We start from the raw sequence: 16,737 nt of genomic DNA on the forward strand, positions 1-16,737 counted from the left end.
TGTGTATTGTTTTCCTGATTCTTCTTGCTTCATTCTGCATTAGTTTATATGTCTTCATATTCATCATTTGTTATAATATAGTAATATTTTATTGAAACTATGTAACACAACTTGTCTATTTCACAAGTGATACCTGCCATCTCTTTTCATTGTTGATGGTAATAATACATCTTGGTAAAGTATAATTTCTACCTTCCTATCTAATTAATTTATCTGTTTTCTCTCCCCATTTTCCCTTATAATGTGACTCCTGGATCAGGATGCTGACATGCTAGCAGGAGAGGAACAAGCTTGGAAGGAAGTCCAAGGTTCCTTGGAAAAAGTGGGAGATCTCCAGTCACAGGAAAGTATCCTTTCACTGAGAGGTCAGAATGAGTCTTTAGGTCTGTTTCCACTTCAATTTTACTCTTTTTTTGTTATCTGTGGTTGATTACCTTATGAATGATCATTAGAGAACTGGCCCCTTGTCCCTTCTATATTGTAAGAAGATGCTGAAAATGCATTCTTTTGAGGATGGAAAGATAGATGGATGGGTGGATGGATGGATGGATGGATGGATGGATGGATGGATGGATGGATGGATGGATGGGTGGGTGGGTGGATGGATGGGTGGATGGATGGATGGGTTGGTGGATGGATGAATGGGTAGATGGGTGGATGGATGGATGGATAGATAGATAGATAGATAGATAGATAGATAGATAGATAGATAGATAGATAGATAGATAGATAGAAAGAACATTTATTAAGCATTTAATGTGCTAGGAATACAAACATAAGCCAAAAACAAAAAAGACAGTTCTTACCCTCAAGGAGCTTACATTCTAGTAGAAGAAGATGGTACATAAGAGGGAACTGGAAAGGGAGAGACCTATAGGTAGGCAAAATGGAAAAGTTCAGAGAGTCAGGAATGGAACTGGGAAAGAAGTGAGCAAGGTTGGTCTGTATACTAAAGGTACTCAGCAGTCGGAGGAAGGGCAGAGGCATTTCCAGTGTGAGAAGGCTGCTGAAAAAGTGGAATAGTCACACTGGAGATAAGGAATACTCAGTGTCATATGCTTTATTGCAAATGGGAGCTCAAACAACATGGTGTTATAATGTGCAGACTCATCTCTTCCTAATAACTCAGAAAGCATTTGATATTAGTATGAATGGCCATATAGATTATAATAGCAACCTTCTAACAAAATTCAGTGTTAAATTATCTAAGGTCATTGTTTCCAGTGACCTTTGACCTCCACGCAGAAGGAGCAAGTTTTAAACATATGCGCCATTTGAATACAAAAATATTATAAGGTCTGTGTTTCTAGGATGAATCATTTTGTTGGTGGTGTGTTAACTCCCTGTTCCCCACCACCCCTTCAATGACCCCTAATTCTTCTAATTTAGCAGATGAGTCTTAGAATTGACAGAGGAGCTCAGAAAAGCTGACTTCCACCTGGCCATTGAGATTTAAACCTAGGCCTTCCTCACTTCCTCACTTCCAGTCCTGCAGTCTGGCTACTGGTTCTGTATTCCTGGTCATTTTCTTCTAAATAGTCCATCCTTGCAGGGGATCAGTCTTTTACCTTGGAGGCAAAGGTAGATTTACACATATGAGACTTCGGCACTTATAATTCAAGCTCCTTTATCAACCTGCCATGTTGCTTGAAATTCTCAACATACAAACTACTTCTTTGGGAGTAGGCACTATGTTTCCAGAAGGCCCCTGTTAAAAATAAAACTTGCTACCAAAATACGATAATATATAGATCATACAAAAGCATGAAATAATTTATAAGGAAGGCTAATTATATCTTTGGAAAGAAAAGCCCTAAAGAAATGGAATATCATATAGGTAAGTTTTGACTGAGTAAGAGAGAGAAGAAAAAGGTCTAGAGTCAACTTGTTCAAAACCTCATCTGTAGAATTTTGATGTTCCACATAATACAAGGAGGGATACCATGATACAATATAAGTGCTACCAATGTTTTATTTTTTTTGCTTTTTTTTTAGGGTAATTGGGGTTAAGTGACTTGCTCAAAGTCACACGGCTAGTAAGTGTGTCAAGTGTTTGAGGCGCCAAATTTGAACTCAGGTCCTCCTGACTCCAGGGTCAGTGCTCTATTCACTATGCCACCTAGCCACCCCAAGTGCTAGCAATCTTTCCCACCTTAAATATGAAATTGTGTCACAATATTATATGTTTTTCCATATAAAAGCAGGCAGTCAGCAACTTTTAAAATATTTCTTCTGTGCTTTAATTTCATAAAGTTTTCCCTGCCCCTTCAAATTCTCCAGTCTGTCTTTATCCCAGAACACCTAGGGATTGCTAGAGCCAGTTCATAGGGACTTATAAGAACTGATTTAAGAACTGAAGAGTTTTCAATGTGAGCATTTACAACTTAGAAATTGAGAAGCATTACAAATCTGGACTCAATTTATTATTTTGTTGATTGTCTTGACATAAGAAAGTGATAGCAAAAATGTTAATAATACAGATGAAACTTAATAGTGTGTTGTTTGAACAGTTTCTTTCAGAGAGCTAGTTGTTAAACATTTACCAGCATGTCTCTGTTCATACCCTGCCTAATATTTCTTGGTTGTTACTGTAATTCCACTTCCCAAATATATCATGACCAAAATAGTTTCAGGAATTCTGGCACGGTGGCCAAATCTTGTCCTTTCTCCTTTCACAAAAAGCCTTGTATATATTCTCTTTGAGATGTGACTCACCTAGCCATCACCCTCTTCTGATACTCATCACTTCTTGAACAGACTATTTCAATAGCTTTTTAATTGTCCCCCTGCCTTAAGTCCATCCCCATTCTAATTTACTCAATTGCCTAAATAATCTATATAAAACATAGGTCTAACCATATTCCCCCAGCATGAAATGGGGAACTCCATTTACCTCCAGGTTCAAATAAAAAAATCCTCTGCCAATTAAAGTTCTACACACCCTGATGGCCACTTCCTACCTTCCTACCTAGTCTTCTTATACTTTACCCCTCTATATACTGTACTATCCACCTGCAAGTGAGATAACACATGTAAAGTGTTTTGTAAGACTTAAAGTAATATATAAATGATAGATAATGTAGTTGTTGTTGCTCTTGCTGTTGTTGCTATTAGAGTAAACGTTTAATAAATGCAATTAATAAATTGACTAATGGGTATTGTCCAAAAAGGAGGGATCTAGACTGGGTTGGAGTAGCTACGGTCTGGCCCCAGGGAAGGGGGACCTTGGACACTGTAGAACAGCCTTAACATTTGGCACCTGTGTAAGGGAATGAAAGATAAACTCAGTCTTGCGAATGATTTTACCTAGGCCTGGCCCTGCTCATAGCTGTAATAAAAGACATAAAATCACGGTTGTGTGCTATATGTCTGTGATAAATTTTCTAGCCCTGGGCCATGAGCAAGCAGCTACATTCAAGGCTGATGTCTGTGCTCCTATAGTCTGGCCCTTTTGAAAACATAAATAGCAATCACTGGTGCTTCTATGGCCATTCTCCTTGGAGAAAACTTTACAACCAGGGCCTCGTTATTCCTGTTACTCTGGCTCTGAGATGGGTGGAGAACATGTAATGGAAACCTTTTAAAGATGGGAGAAAACCGAAGCTTAGGGAGGTTAGTCTTAAAATGGGAATGTTCTTATTTGATGTTGGTACAGCCTTGGGGCACTGATGCTTTACAATCAAACCCCTGAAAATAGACTGTGATATAATTAATCTCCCTGTTATAGGTGTATATGTGGGAGGGATGGGGTTGGGACGCCCAGCAACACCTGTTAGAAGAGAAGTTCATTGAGAGTCTTTGTTTCCTGTAGCCTTTGTCACAGTAAGTAAAGGCCCATAGGCACTATTTATATGCTTACCTTTCTGAAAAGACAGTATTTAAATATACATTTCATATGGCCTGATTTCCCTGCTTACTTAATCTCACTTGAATGAAGCCTGTTTTCATAGATACCCTAGATTTGGGTGTCATGGTAACCAGTGAAATTTGCCAATGTGGAATTCTCCATTAAGATAGAATTTCCCCAAAATCTGCTGTCTCCCTAATCCCTCATTTAAACATATTGGACAAAGTAAATGTTGATGGATTTATTTGAAAGTAAACTCAGTGTGCAAAGATTCCCCGATTCCTTCATTTCTTAAAATGTCTGCCTTCCTTCAAGGTTCAGGTCAAGTGTATGTAACCTTCTAGATACTTTTCCTGTCCCCCTCTCACCCAGTTGTTAGACCCATCCCACTTCCTTCTGTATTACTTTATATGTCTATATTCTTTATACTTATTTATCCATTTACAACTTGTTTTCTTCAGTAGATTATAAGGTTCTTGAAGGTAAGAGTTGTTTTACCTTTATGTTTCTAGTGCTTAGTGCAATGCCTAGAATATTGTAGGCTTTTAATAAAATGCTTATTGGATGGATGGATGGATGGATCTATTAAAAGAAGTGTGATAAAAGGACGACTCTGGCCTACAAGATGTGACATAAGGATATATTGTTACATCCTTTCATCTTTCATCTCCTGCCCCTTACCGCTTCTAGTAAAATGTAATAACCAGAGTCTTGGTTCCATGATGGTTTGTTGATTGTAAACAGAATTCATAGAGCTAAGGTGCCACTTAGATGTTTTTTGTTTTTCAAGTATGTTTTCCAACAGCTCATCTGTGCAGGATAATGGGAGCTTCCTTTCTGTTAGTGCCCTGGAGCTTTTCAGCCTTTTTAGAGTATCTTTTTTTTAAATTTGTATTTTTTTTCCTTGATGAAGACGAGGGATCCTTAACTAAGGTTAATAACAGAGTGGGAACAGGTTCTGGCTATATGCCAGACTCTTATAAATAACTACGGAGATCGTCTTCCAGACAGAAACATCTATCAGCTAAAGATACTCGACTGTGCTATGGATGCCTGTATTAATCTTGGTCTGTGGGAAGATGCTTTGCTTTATGGAAGCCGAACCCTGGAACCATACAGGTAAGATCTGTGAAGGGAACAGTTTGTCTGCTGCCCCAGATAGGATAAGCCAGCTGAATAAAGGCCAGAATTCCAAGCCTGAGATCACTTAATGATGGGTTGTTTCTATATGACTCCTAAACCTATTTGAAAAGGTTATTTTATTCTGAGTTTCCCAGTGTGTGTCCTCAGTTAATAGAAGATGAAATCACATTCTCTGCAAAGAGAAACACTATAATTATGTCCAAAACAGTATTCATTATCTTAAAAAAAAAATAAATCCACCCTATTTCCAAACTTAACTATTTCTGCAGAGGATACCACCATCCTTCTGATTTTCTCAGGGTCACAACCTCTTAATCATCCCTGACTCCTCACTCTCCCCCACCCCCATATTTAATCATTTGTCAAGTCTTATCGATTCAATCTCCATTGCCTCGCTCACACTCATCCCCTTCTCACCTCAGAGGCCCACCATGCTATTTCAGGCCCACTTCTCACCTGAAATATTGCAATAGGTTCTTAATTGGGTTCTTTGCCTCAAGTGTCTTTCCCTTTGATTGATCTTTCACAAAGCTGCCAGACTGATATTTGTAAAACACAGGTATGACCTGAACAGCTCCAGTGGCACCCTCTTGGTCTTAGGATAAAATATAGACCCCACTCTTCTGTTCTTTCAAGCCCTTCATCATCTGGTTTCCACTTACCTGCCCTTCAAGGCTCCTTACATTGCACACACTCTTCTTCATTCTATGTTTCAAACTGGCCTATAAACTGTGTCCCACACACCATGTTCTATCACCCATCTCTCTTGCCTCTCATAGGCTTAGAACAATGTTCATCTTCCTTAAAGGTTCGGCTCAAGTGTTACTCTCACAGAAAGTCTGTCCTGATTCCTCCCATCTCCCTACCCACCCCAGTTCCAAGCAACTACCCCTTAAAAATAACTTTGTATAGTTTGTTCGACTATAATCCCATATCTGTATATATAGAGATATAGTTATAGAGAGATACACACACAGACACAGACGCACATACCCAAAAAATGACTGTACAAAGTGGCACAATAAAAACCACAGGTTTAGGGGGAAAATGGAATTAGGGATGCAATGCTGAAAGACTTCATCAGTGACATGCAGAATAAAAGATAGGAACCTGATAAAAATGATGGCAATTTTATACATGTTCAATAAGACATACAAAAATACTATAGTAAATAAGGATGGTATTTGCTGCCTTAGACTACTGCTTAGCCCATACCCCAGTTCTGGCAAATCATCTCACAAGTTGACCAGGCCATAGCTCCAAGTGTTGAGTCCAGAAGCCATGATGGGAAGTGGGGAGTGGGGGGAAGGGGGAAAGAGAAGGGGGGGGATCAGCCCTCCTGTACCCACAGCTCCTGCGGTAGAAAATATACAAGAAATATAACACTCTACCTTGACAAAGACCCAAAGTTGGCTTGTGGAAGTGGGCATCAGAGGAGTCTCAGCTTGTGAGTTATTGTCAAATGGTACAGTTTTCTGCATTCTCCCTGTTTTTCCAGGAAGAAATTACTCACCAGCAAACTCAAAATTCACATTATATTCTAAATGTTCCCTAATATAGTAATCACATTGAAACAAATTTGTTTTCAGAATGAGTGTTCTAGAAGAACTGATTTATGTACTTTATATGTACTTTTCTTCAAATGCCTTCCTCATCCCAAATAAAACATAAACTGCCTTGAGGGCAGGCCACTGCCCTCAAGTCAGTATCCTCAATGCCTAGCCATGTAATCAGGTACTTATAATTATAGCCTGGATGAAGTAGCTGTAATGAATTTGGTAAGCAGTCTCTCCTCCTTCCATATGTAGATGTGTGTATACATATACGTGCATGTATTGAGTGTATATGTATTTAAATATATATGTGCATATCTGTTTCCCTTGGACTGACATCCCAGTCTCATGGCCATCTTATAGGCTCACATCCCAATAAGTTTGTGGGTATATATATGTACACATATACACATACATACATGCACATACTCACAGAGAAGTGAACCTATAAGATAAACATGGAACTAGGATAATCAGTCCAAGCAAAAGAGAAATATACGAAATACAAGTACTATAAGCTCGAGTCAAGTTGAGGTGAACTTATAATTCAGGATCCAGAAAACTGCTCTAGGCAGAGGTGGGCGGACAGAAAGTAAAGGTCTATGCCAGTAAACCAGGTGTAAAGCCAGAAGTTTGGCACAGATGATGTAGACGTAGTGGACAACCAAAGTCCAAATGGGCGGTATGATGGCAAGGGCCCAGTGGTCAGGCAGATGGTAGAAATCCAATTGGGCAGAAGACTATAGATATCCAGATGGATAGACAGATTTCCAATAGTCAGGTGATAGCATCAGAGAGATTCAGTAGCAGGTGTCACAGGAAGTCAGCTATGGGGAGTCTAAATAATCAGGGTCAGAGGTCAGGAACCAGGAAACTCAGACACAAGGCCAGCTTGTGAGAAACCGAGTCTGAAAGATTAAAAAGCCAGTCAATGAGAGACTGAGTTACAGGGGTTGGAATATAACAGCAAGATTTGGTTGGTTACCTAGTTCCTTCAACATCCTTCTCTATTCATAATCCTCTTTTCAGGGAAATAAATATGATTGTGTGTGCAGCCTGTTTTTGTAATCCTTGTTTCATACTTGAAACATACATGATGTTGGAGTACTGCAGGAACTCTGTGAATATATGGTAGAGGAACTGGGGATGGGATTTACCTTTGATATCTTGGCATATTAGGTAGCATTTTGTATCATAGCTTAGTTTTGCCAATAATAATAGTAATTAGCATTTATATAGAACTTTATGGTTTAGAAAATCTTTGCAAATATCTTATTTTATCCTCAGAATAACCCCAGGAGTTTGGTACTATTATCACCCCCATTTTATGGATAAGGAAAATGAGGCACAGAGAGTGCTTTTGCCTAACTAGTAACTTACAGATAGTAAGTAACTGAGGTTAGATTTGAATTCAAGCCTTCCTGACTCCAAATCTGATACTCTCCTGTGCCACCCAGCCACCATACATTCTAGGAATGTATGTTAGAAAGGCTGGGCCATTCACTCTACAGGGAACTAACTTGGTATACCAAGCTGCTCAGGGCACCCAATGATTCAGGATATTCTGCTTGAATAGTCAAGAGAACTGTCACTAAAACATAACTAAAAATTTTAATAGTAATTTGGATTCTTTGCCATCACTCTTAAACTTTTCTTCTTTTATCCTCATTTCTTTAACTTACCATAATGCTAGCAGTTTTATAGATTGTGTTCTATAGGGACCATGAGAAGCTGATTTTTGAAGTTGAGTTCTTAGGAACATAATTTCCCATGAAATTTTCTTTGTTATCAAATTTGAATCAAGAAAGTTGACTATTCCTTCATGACCTGTTTTTAAAAGACAGACAAAAATATATTTGCATGAGGAAAACATCTCTCTATATACACTAGATTAAACTATCAGGACAAGTCAAGCATGGTAGCACATGCTTGGAATCGCTGCAGAGAAGGAGCCGAACTGAATTGGTAGAGGGAATTTCCTCACCTAGGCATTCCCTATACCAGTGAGATCAGGGGTTCAGTCCTTATCTGCCTCATTATATTGTGAAATTCAATTTGATAATGTACATAAATCACTTTGGTTTTAAAGTGCTATCTGTGCTTGGTGTAGCCGTATTTTCTACTGCTCCTTCTCCTCTCCTATGCCTGGCACCCACAGCTAGATTATGCTTTTCTAGTAGCAAGTACTTTACCAACAGGCAAGGCAATCAGGCATAGACATAGTTAACAGGAGAACTACCTTCAATGGTGGATTTCCCGGCTTGATCAGTGAATTACCTTGATCTATGGACTGAATGAAGTGGCACCAAGCTGGTAAGAAACCATAAACTCCTTCAAGGCTGAGAATTGTATGTTTCCCATGTGCAACAGAATGTTTAGTTATTTCAATGTAATGCACCTTGTAAATACTTAGTAGCTATCAAGTGAGTGACAAAATAAAACTCCTTTTTTTAAACTATAACCTCCTCGAGGGCAGGAATCATATCATATTTCCTTTTTGTGTCTCCAGTGCCTTACATCTCCTAAGCACATAATAAGTACTTGCTATTAAGAACTTTGATGTTACTTATCTATACTCTAGGGCAGCTAGAGGGATCAGCAGTTGGAATGCTGGAGTTAGAAAGACCTTAGTTCAATTCTAGCCTCACACACTTACTAACTGTGTGACCTTGGGCAAGTCACTTAATCTCTTTTTGCCTAGGAGGCAGCTAGGTGGCTTAGTAGATAGAATGTTGGACCTGGAGTGAAGACCTGTGTTCAAATATGGCCTCAGAGAGTTACTAGCTGTGTGACCCTGATCAAGTTGCTCACCCTCTATTTGCCTTAATCTACTGGAGAAGGAAATGGCAACCACTATAGTATCTTTGCCAAGAAAACCCCATGGACAGTATGGTCCACAGAGTCACAAAGAGTCAGAGATGACTATAATCACCAAGCAACAACAACAAAATCTATGCTGTTGAAGTCAGTCTCAGAAACCCAAAGGACATGTCTAAGCCAAACCATAGGTTGCTGGGTGAGATAAAGAATCAGAGTGAGGAAAATGCTTGTAAAGATAAGTATGTTAATCAAGGGTTCTCCTGCCTGTTGGCTTTCCTAGAATATATTGACTTGATATTTCAGTTTTTAGTTTTAGTTTTAGTTTTTTTTGGTTACATCAACTTCTAATCTGTGTATTGTTTTGGGATTTTTTTTTTGGTTTGCTTTCTTCAGTTGCTTAGAATCAAAGAGTAGCTGGTCTTTCTTTAATAACCTGTAGTTCCAGATCATTTCAATGAATTAGTAAACATTTATTAAGTGACTACTATGTGTCAGGTACTATGTAAGCACTGGGGATATAAAAAAAAGGCAAAAGATGATCCCTACCTTCAAGGAGCTTATAGTCTAATAGGGGAGATAGCGTGCAAATATATATATATATATATTACATATATATATATGTAATATATATATTCAAAGCAAGAAATAATTAACAGAAGGAAGACACTAGAATTAACAGAGGTTGGTTCCTATTTTAAAAAATGGGATTTTAGTTGGGACTTAAAGAAAGCCAGGGAGGTCATAGGAGGAACAGAGGAGAGAGAGCATTCCAGGAATGGGGTCTCTGATCAAGAAGGTTATGTCCCTCCTACCATAAATGTTACCTGGAGAATTGGATCATAGACTTAAAGGATAATAGATCTAGAACTGGAAGGAACCTCACACACCATCTAGCCCATGCAATTTATTGGTTGGTTATTGTCCTTCATTCTCTAAGAGGACCAAAATGACATCACTATGTTGGAGTCAGGTGTCAATGTGTCCAACTATGGCTGATCAGACCAATATAAACTCACAATGCTCTACTACAGGTCGGGCACAAATAGTCTGTGTGAACATTTGGGGTAGATTCTCCAAATTTGCGCATCTTGTGTTTCCTTTGAGCAGTTTCGATTCTGCTTTGCTCATAGAGCATGGCACCTTCTTTAATGTGGGAACGCCATGCTGAGCAGTCCTATGCCAGTGTCTCCCATGTCACACAATCAAATGCAGAGTTCTTAATCTAGATCTTGAGAGTCTCCTTGTATCACTTCTGACTGCCATGTGAAAGCTTGCCTTGTGTGAATTCTGCATCAAATAGTCTTTTTGACTAGCCTACATTTTGCATTCAAACAACAGGGCCAACCTATTAGAGTTGTGCTCTCGGAAGCAGAGTTTGAATGCTTGGCAGTTTAATTTGAATAAGGACCTTAGTGTCTGGTACCTTATCCTGTCAAGTGATCTTCAGAATCTTCCTAAGACAGCTCAAATGGAAGAGATTCACTTTACTGGCATGGCACTGGTAGATCGTCCAAGTTTCACCAGCATACAACAATAAGGTCAGCAATCTATTCATTTTACAAGTGAAGGAACTAAGACCCAGAAAAGGTACAGTGACTTGTCCAGGGTCACACAAGAATAGTAAGGTCAGAGGCAAAAAGACTATATGTGTATATGTTGTTTTTTTCTAAACTTAGCATCTGAACATTTGAAAAGTAGTGAAACAAAAGCCAGAGGGCTTCCTGCCCAGCCCAAAGTGACCAGCATGATCTTAGAGTATACCTACCACCTTCAGAGTGTACCTATAGGGATATCCTTTTTGGTTACACTTCTGAAAGCCTCTAGTTTCCTAAGTCTGCCTGAAAGCATCAAAACTTGATGAATCCAATTAATCAAAACATCTTGGTACCTTCTAAGCTCCAGCAAAATGAAGAGACTTTTCATAAAATTATATGACAGGAAACATTATATTTATATATGTAATTAATATGCATAATTATACATATTCATATATACAAACATATTCAAATACATGGTTAGTCCCTCAAGAATTTTTACATACTTTTTAATAGACATACCTTTGTGCTTCTCCTGCATGATACACTTCTAACCCACCACCACCACCATCCCTAAGACTCCATCTAGTTTAAGGAATTGCTTTACAGTATATTCTATATTATGGTAAATCCAATTTACATTGATCTCCATCAACCAGTTGAGACTCAGACCTTTTTCTTGAAAAGGTGAAGCAGACAAAAGGGTAATCCATAGGCCAGAGTACCAGAAAAAGAAGAAATAAGTGAGGAGTAAGCTTTCCTGCACAGGCTGCCTGCCCTTGGCTCATCCAAATGTGACCTAGAGCAAGGGCACACATGAGACCAGGGTGACCTAAGACTGGGCCCTAAGGCAGGAGTTCTTTAACTTTTGTGTGTCATGGATCCTTTTGGTAGTGTGGTGACAATAATGTTATATTTTTTTAAATTTGTAATTAGAGAAAATGCTAGATTTCAGGTACAGACTGGTGAAAATAAAGATGTTTATTTTCCACCCAAACTGATGAACATCTCCCCTGAAAATTTGCCTATGGGCCCCAAAGGGTCCATGAACCCCAGGTTAAGCACCCCTGACCTAAAAGAAAACTTTTAGAATGCGAATTTGGAACAGACCATGGTTGGTTTGTACCTTCCTCCCTCTCTCGTCCCCCAATGGGCTTTCGAGGTACTGCCACCATCAGCTGCCAATCCATTGCATTCCAAAGGGGAATGCTTTATGCTATAATATTGTTCGCTCAGAGAAAAGGGTGGTGCAGACGTGGACATGAGTTATCAAGAGTCGATTTCCATGCCTGCTGTTGGAGCAGTTTTATAGGGTGAATATATTTTCTTGAAGGATCAGACAGAGGTCAGTAGGCAGGTCATGTCCCAACCAGAGATTTTTGTTGCTACTGACTGGAGCTAAATTTGAACTGGTGGCTCCAAGATAAGAAGAATTTCTATTCTTTTCTCAATATGGTAACCTTCTTGACCTTATTCCTGGCCTCTTAATTATATGGATTTCTTTGTACTCAGGGGAAATACAGTCTATTATCATATTCAGAGGAGTGACAAGAGATTGTTATTTATGTTTGTAAAGCACATTGAAAATTGATATATGTTCATAAAAACCCAAAGTGTCATTGTTATGAGTTCATCATAAATACATGAATTTTTTTTCTGATCATACATTAAAATATGTATAACAGTATAATTTGCCGCTTGGTGCCTTGGTGATGCTGGATAAGGAAGTGAGCAAACATTTATCTCCTATATGTTAGCCACTGTGCTAAGTTCTGGAGATACAAAGCAAGGCCAAAACAGTCCTGCCCTCAAGAAACTTATGTTCTAAGGAAAGGAACACAAATATATAAAGAGTAGTTGGAAGATGATCTCCAAAAGGATGGCCCAGAAAAGTCCTCCCAGTAAGGTGGGCATTGAGCCAGGCGGTAAAGATGAGGAGGAAGAGCTTTGAGGTATAAGGCAGTCAGTACAGAGGACCACAATAAGAGATGGAGTATTATGTGTGGAGAGTGGCAGGTGGTTGGCATTTCATCTCCGTGGACCTCCATTTGCTTTGATTTCTATCAAACTTGTAGTGCACTTAAATTCTCAGCTGTTTTTTTTTGTTTCTTTTGCCTGTGTGAATCCAGCCGGGTCTCCCCCATCTTATGCCTTTCTATTTGAATATTCAAAACTCAATCCAGGGTTTTTTAAAAAAAATGTTATTTTTCTTCTTGTTAGATTTGCCCCCTAGTTCTAGCCTGCCAGATTTTTTTAAACGTACATTAGCCTTCGGCTTCAGTTCGTCCACAGATTTTAGAAGCAGGGGAAAATGTGTTAAATTTAGTCAGGAAACCTGGGTTCAAATCCTGGCTCCACTACTTACTTGGCTGACCTTAGTGAGTTTTTTTTAACCCCTATAGGCCTCAGTTTCATCATCTGTAAAATAAAAGGGGTTAGACTAGATGACCTCTAAGGTTTCTTCAAGCTCTACATCTAGGATTCTGTGATCCGTCTATGTTTCATTCTCCTCAGAATACCCCTAAAGAGAAAGTAAGAGACATTTGTGAATTGTGGACACCTGTGTACTTAAGACAATCTCTTCTGCTTACCCAATTCAATATCTAATTTTAATTCAGCATCTAATTTTTGACACTTTAAAAGCTTTGGGTATTAGCCTAGCGTAACATATTATTGCATTACAATGTTGTTTTTATGATTGTTTTCTTCTGGAAAAGCTGAGCTGCTTTGTCCACAGTGTTTCATCAATCACTGTGCTTGCTAATGAAAGGAGATGGACAATACTTGTGAATATTCATATGAGCAAATTGGGAATTGGAGAGTTGAGGGGACTCTTTCAACCCCTACCTGTGCCTTTTCTTGCTTTTGTTCCATTTCCAAATAAGAGCACAGCTAGATAGAATTTTTTAAGTATTATTGTAGATGTGAGTAGACCTTTCCTTATTTGTGCTTCCTGTTTGAAAAAAGAGAAAGGAGTGGTAGAAAAAGGAATGGAAAACGTATGTGCTACATGTACAAAGAGAAAAGGAGAGGGAGGAAAGGGAGGAGGAGAGGAAGAAAGAGAGGAGGGAGATTGGGGTGAGAGAGACAGAAAAGGAGGGAGAAAGAAAGGGATGGAGAGAAAAGGAGTGAGAAAAGGGAGGGAGAGAAAAAGAGAGTGAAAGAAAGAGAGGTAGGGAAACAAGAGAGAGAGGGTGATTGAATTTGGAGGCAAAGAAAGAATGGGAAGTGTCTACTGGCTTTTGTAATTGAATTGAAGGGCTCATGGTAGCAGTCACCATGGAATGGAGAGAGTTTCTTTTTATGTCTAACTCTTGCCTATACCACTGCTCCATAATGATGAAAAAGCTATGACTAGAGATAGTCAGAATGCAAAAGTGACAGCTGTCAGGAATGCCATTCCGTATCATATCGTGAATTCATTCTCCATGCTGAGTCCTGGGTCTGGAGTTCCTGAGTTTTTGTGTAAAGATTAGAACTACTGGAATATCAGTTGATTGTTATGTAAGAACTGCTTTGTACTGTCCACATTCCCTTCTATGCTTATGGTAAGGAATTGCAGTTTGGGGATAAGTAAACCCAAATGTATCTTTCCTGTAATTCCTGGGTTCTGAGCAGCTTATATCCTGTGTAAGATCACCTGGTCTGGTGAAAGCAGTGAGCATGTATCTGAGAGGTAAATGTTTTGTTATGTGTTGTTTTATTGCCTTTATTGATTGTATGCCAAGAGTAAAGTGCTGTTTACAGTATCCAAGAATGCTTGTCCGTTCCTGTGAAGAATCAACTCTGTTATGCCAAGGTCTCATGACTAAAGCTCAGTAAAATATCTCAATTTCAGTGAAAAGACTGGTTTTGCCATAGAATGGGGACTCAGAGCTGATTTTATTGGTTAAATTCATACTAACCATACCTCTTAAATTATTGAGTGAGCAAGTCAAAGGTGAAAGAATGGAGATAGAAAAAGAAGGTCAGGGGTGGCTGGGTGGCACAGTGAGTAAGAGTGCTGGCCCCAGAGTCGGGAGACTCAGGATTGGTTCCGGCCTCAGATACTTAACACCCACACAAAAAAACTGGCCATGTAACCTTGAGCAAGTTACTTAACCCAAATTGCTTAAAAAAAAAAGAAAGAAAAGAAAAAGAAGGTCAGACACTCTCAAAGAACCATGAGGAATTAGACATTTCAGTAACCCTTTTGCTTGGCAGGGTAAAGTACCATAACTACCAGGCTAAGAATGAGACCTGCTCAATTCTTTCTTCCTGTTCAGTAGAATTAAACTGGTGACTCATAGTGCTACTTGATGGTTGAACTTGCATGAGAACTTTGTGCTTTGGAAAGTTAGTTCTAGTGATTCCAGAAGATTCAGAATGAAACACATTTTTCTTTGTTAAGGATGTGTCCATGTGTTTCCTTAACTGTCTCTTTTTTTTTATTTTTTAATTTTTAAGCAATCGGGGTTAAGTAACTTGCTCAAGGTTACACAGCCAGTTATTTCTGGGTGTGGTGCTGAGTGTCTGAGCCCGGGATTCGATCTCCAGGTCGTCCCAACACTGGAGCCGGTACTCTTACTCACTGAGCCACCTGGCCGCCCCTAAGCAATTGGGGTTAAGTAACTTGCTCAAGGTTACATGGCCAGGTGTTTCTGGGTGGGTGCTAAGTGTCTGAGCCTGGGATTCGATCTCCAGGTCTTCTCATCACTAGAGCCGGTGCTCTTACTTGCTATGCTACCTGGCCACCCCTTAACTGTCTCTTTTTGTTTCCCTATTACAAGGAATGATGAAAGGTGATACGATGTAAAAATAAACAAAAAGCACCAGTAAGACACAGGGTAATGAGGTGGTACAGTGCATAGAGTGCAGGCCTGGAGTCAGGAAGACTGAGTTCTGGTCTCAGACACTTACTATTTGTGTGACCCTGTGAAAGTAACTTAGCCCTGTTTGCCTCAGTTTCCTCATCTGCAAAATGAGCTGAAGAAGGAAATGGCAAACCACTCCAATATTTTTGCCAAAGAATGTGGCCAAGAAGAGTTTGTTATGGCCAAAAACCAACTGAACGATAATAACAATCAGTAAGACGTAGTTGAAAAGAGAAGTAAGTTCCTCAAGAGAGCAAGGCCTTACCCGGTTTTTCTAGTATTAAATAGAACTTTCCATAGTTTCATGTACATAGGGTTTAGAAAATAAATCACAAACCAATATGACACTCCCCCTAAAAGAAAAATGTTCTGCCCACTTACATACAGCTGCCATTTTTCTTCCAGAAAACGGAAGAGTTTCTTCCAGGGTCAGATATACAGTTGTGTTAGCCAATCAGTTAATAGATTTTTATCTTTGTTGTTTATTGACAGGGACTAAAATTTCTCAAACATTTAATATAGGAAAGATCTAGAGCTGGAAGGGACATTTCCTCATTCTACAGATGAGAAAATTAAGACCCAATGACATTGTGACATGGCAAGACAAAAAGCAGTCAGATTTTTTTTTCTTTTGAGCATGTGAAGACCACAGAAGTAATATTGAAGGTGGGGTTCAAGCCCACAATCTCCAATGACATAGTCAGTGCCCTTTCCACTATACCACATTGCCTGTGAAATTCAATTTTATAGCAAATTCATCCACAAGAAGCTTGACCTTTTATATGCTTGCCAGCGTGTGCATGTAGGCTTTGAAAAAGTTTTGTCTCCTAAATGTAAGGGCATTTTCCATTATAGTGTTTCTCTCCCCACTCTCTCTCTCTCTCTTCCTCTCCCACTCTCTTCCCCCTCTCTCTTCCTCTCCCACTCTCTCCCTCTCTTTCCTTCTTCCTCTCCTCCCCTTCCTTTCTCTCTCTTCCTCTCCCTTC

The 16,737-nt window shown here is 39.2% G+C and overlaps 1 protein-coding gene across 6 annotated transcripts in view; it reads left to right on the top strand.

Annotated features, from left to right (window-relative positions):
- SMYD3 (SET and MYND domain containing 3) overlaps positions 1-16,737 on the top strand; it is a 1,085,127-nt gene that overhangs the window by 916,184 nt on the left and 152,206 nt on the right. For all 6 annotated transcript variants that reach the window (XM_069069136.1, XM_069069138.1, XM_069069140.1 and 3 more), the window contains 2 exons: positions 260-347; positions 4,792-4,966. In XM_069069136.1, the coding sequence (XP_068925237.1) occupies positions 260-347; positions 4,792-4,966 (263 nt within the window). The remainder of the gene's footprint in view (positions 1-259; positions 348-4,791; positions 4,967-16,737) is intronic.

The sequence above is a fragment of the Petaurus breviceps genome, unplaced genomic scaffold (assembly GCF_028583685.1).
Source record: "Petaurus breviceps papuanus isolate PSGF00001 unplaced genomic scaffold, PetGlider_PUasm1.0 90778, whole genome shotgun sequence".
Classification (NCBI taxonomy): Eukaryota; Metazoa; Chordata; class Mammalia; order Diprotodontia; family Petauridae; genus Petaurus; species Petaurus breviceps.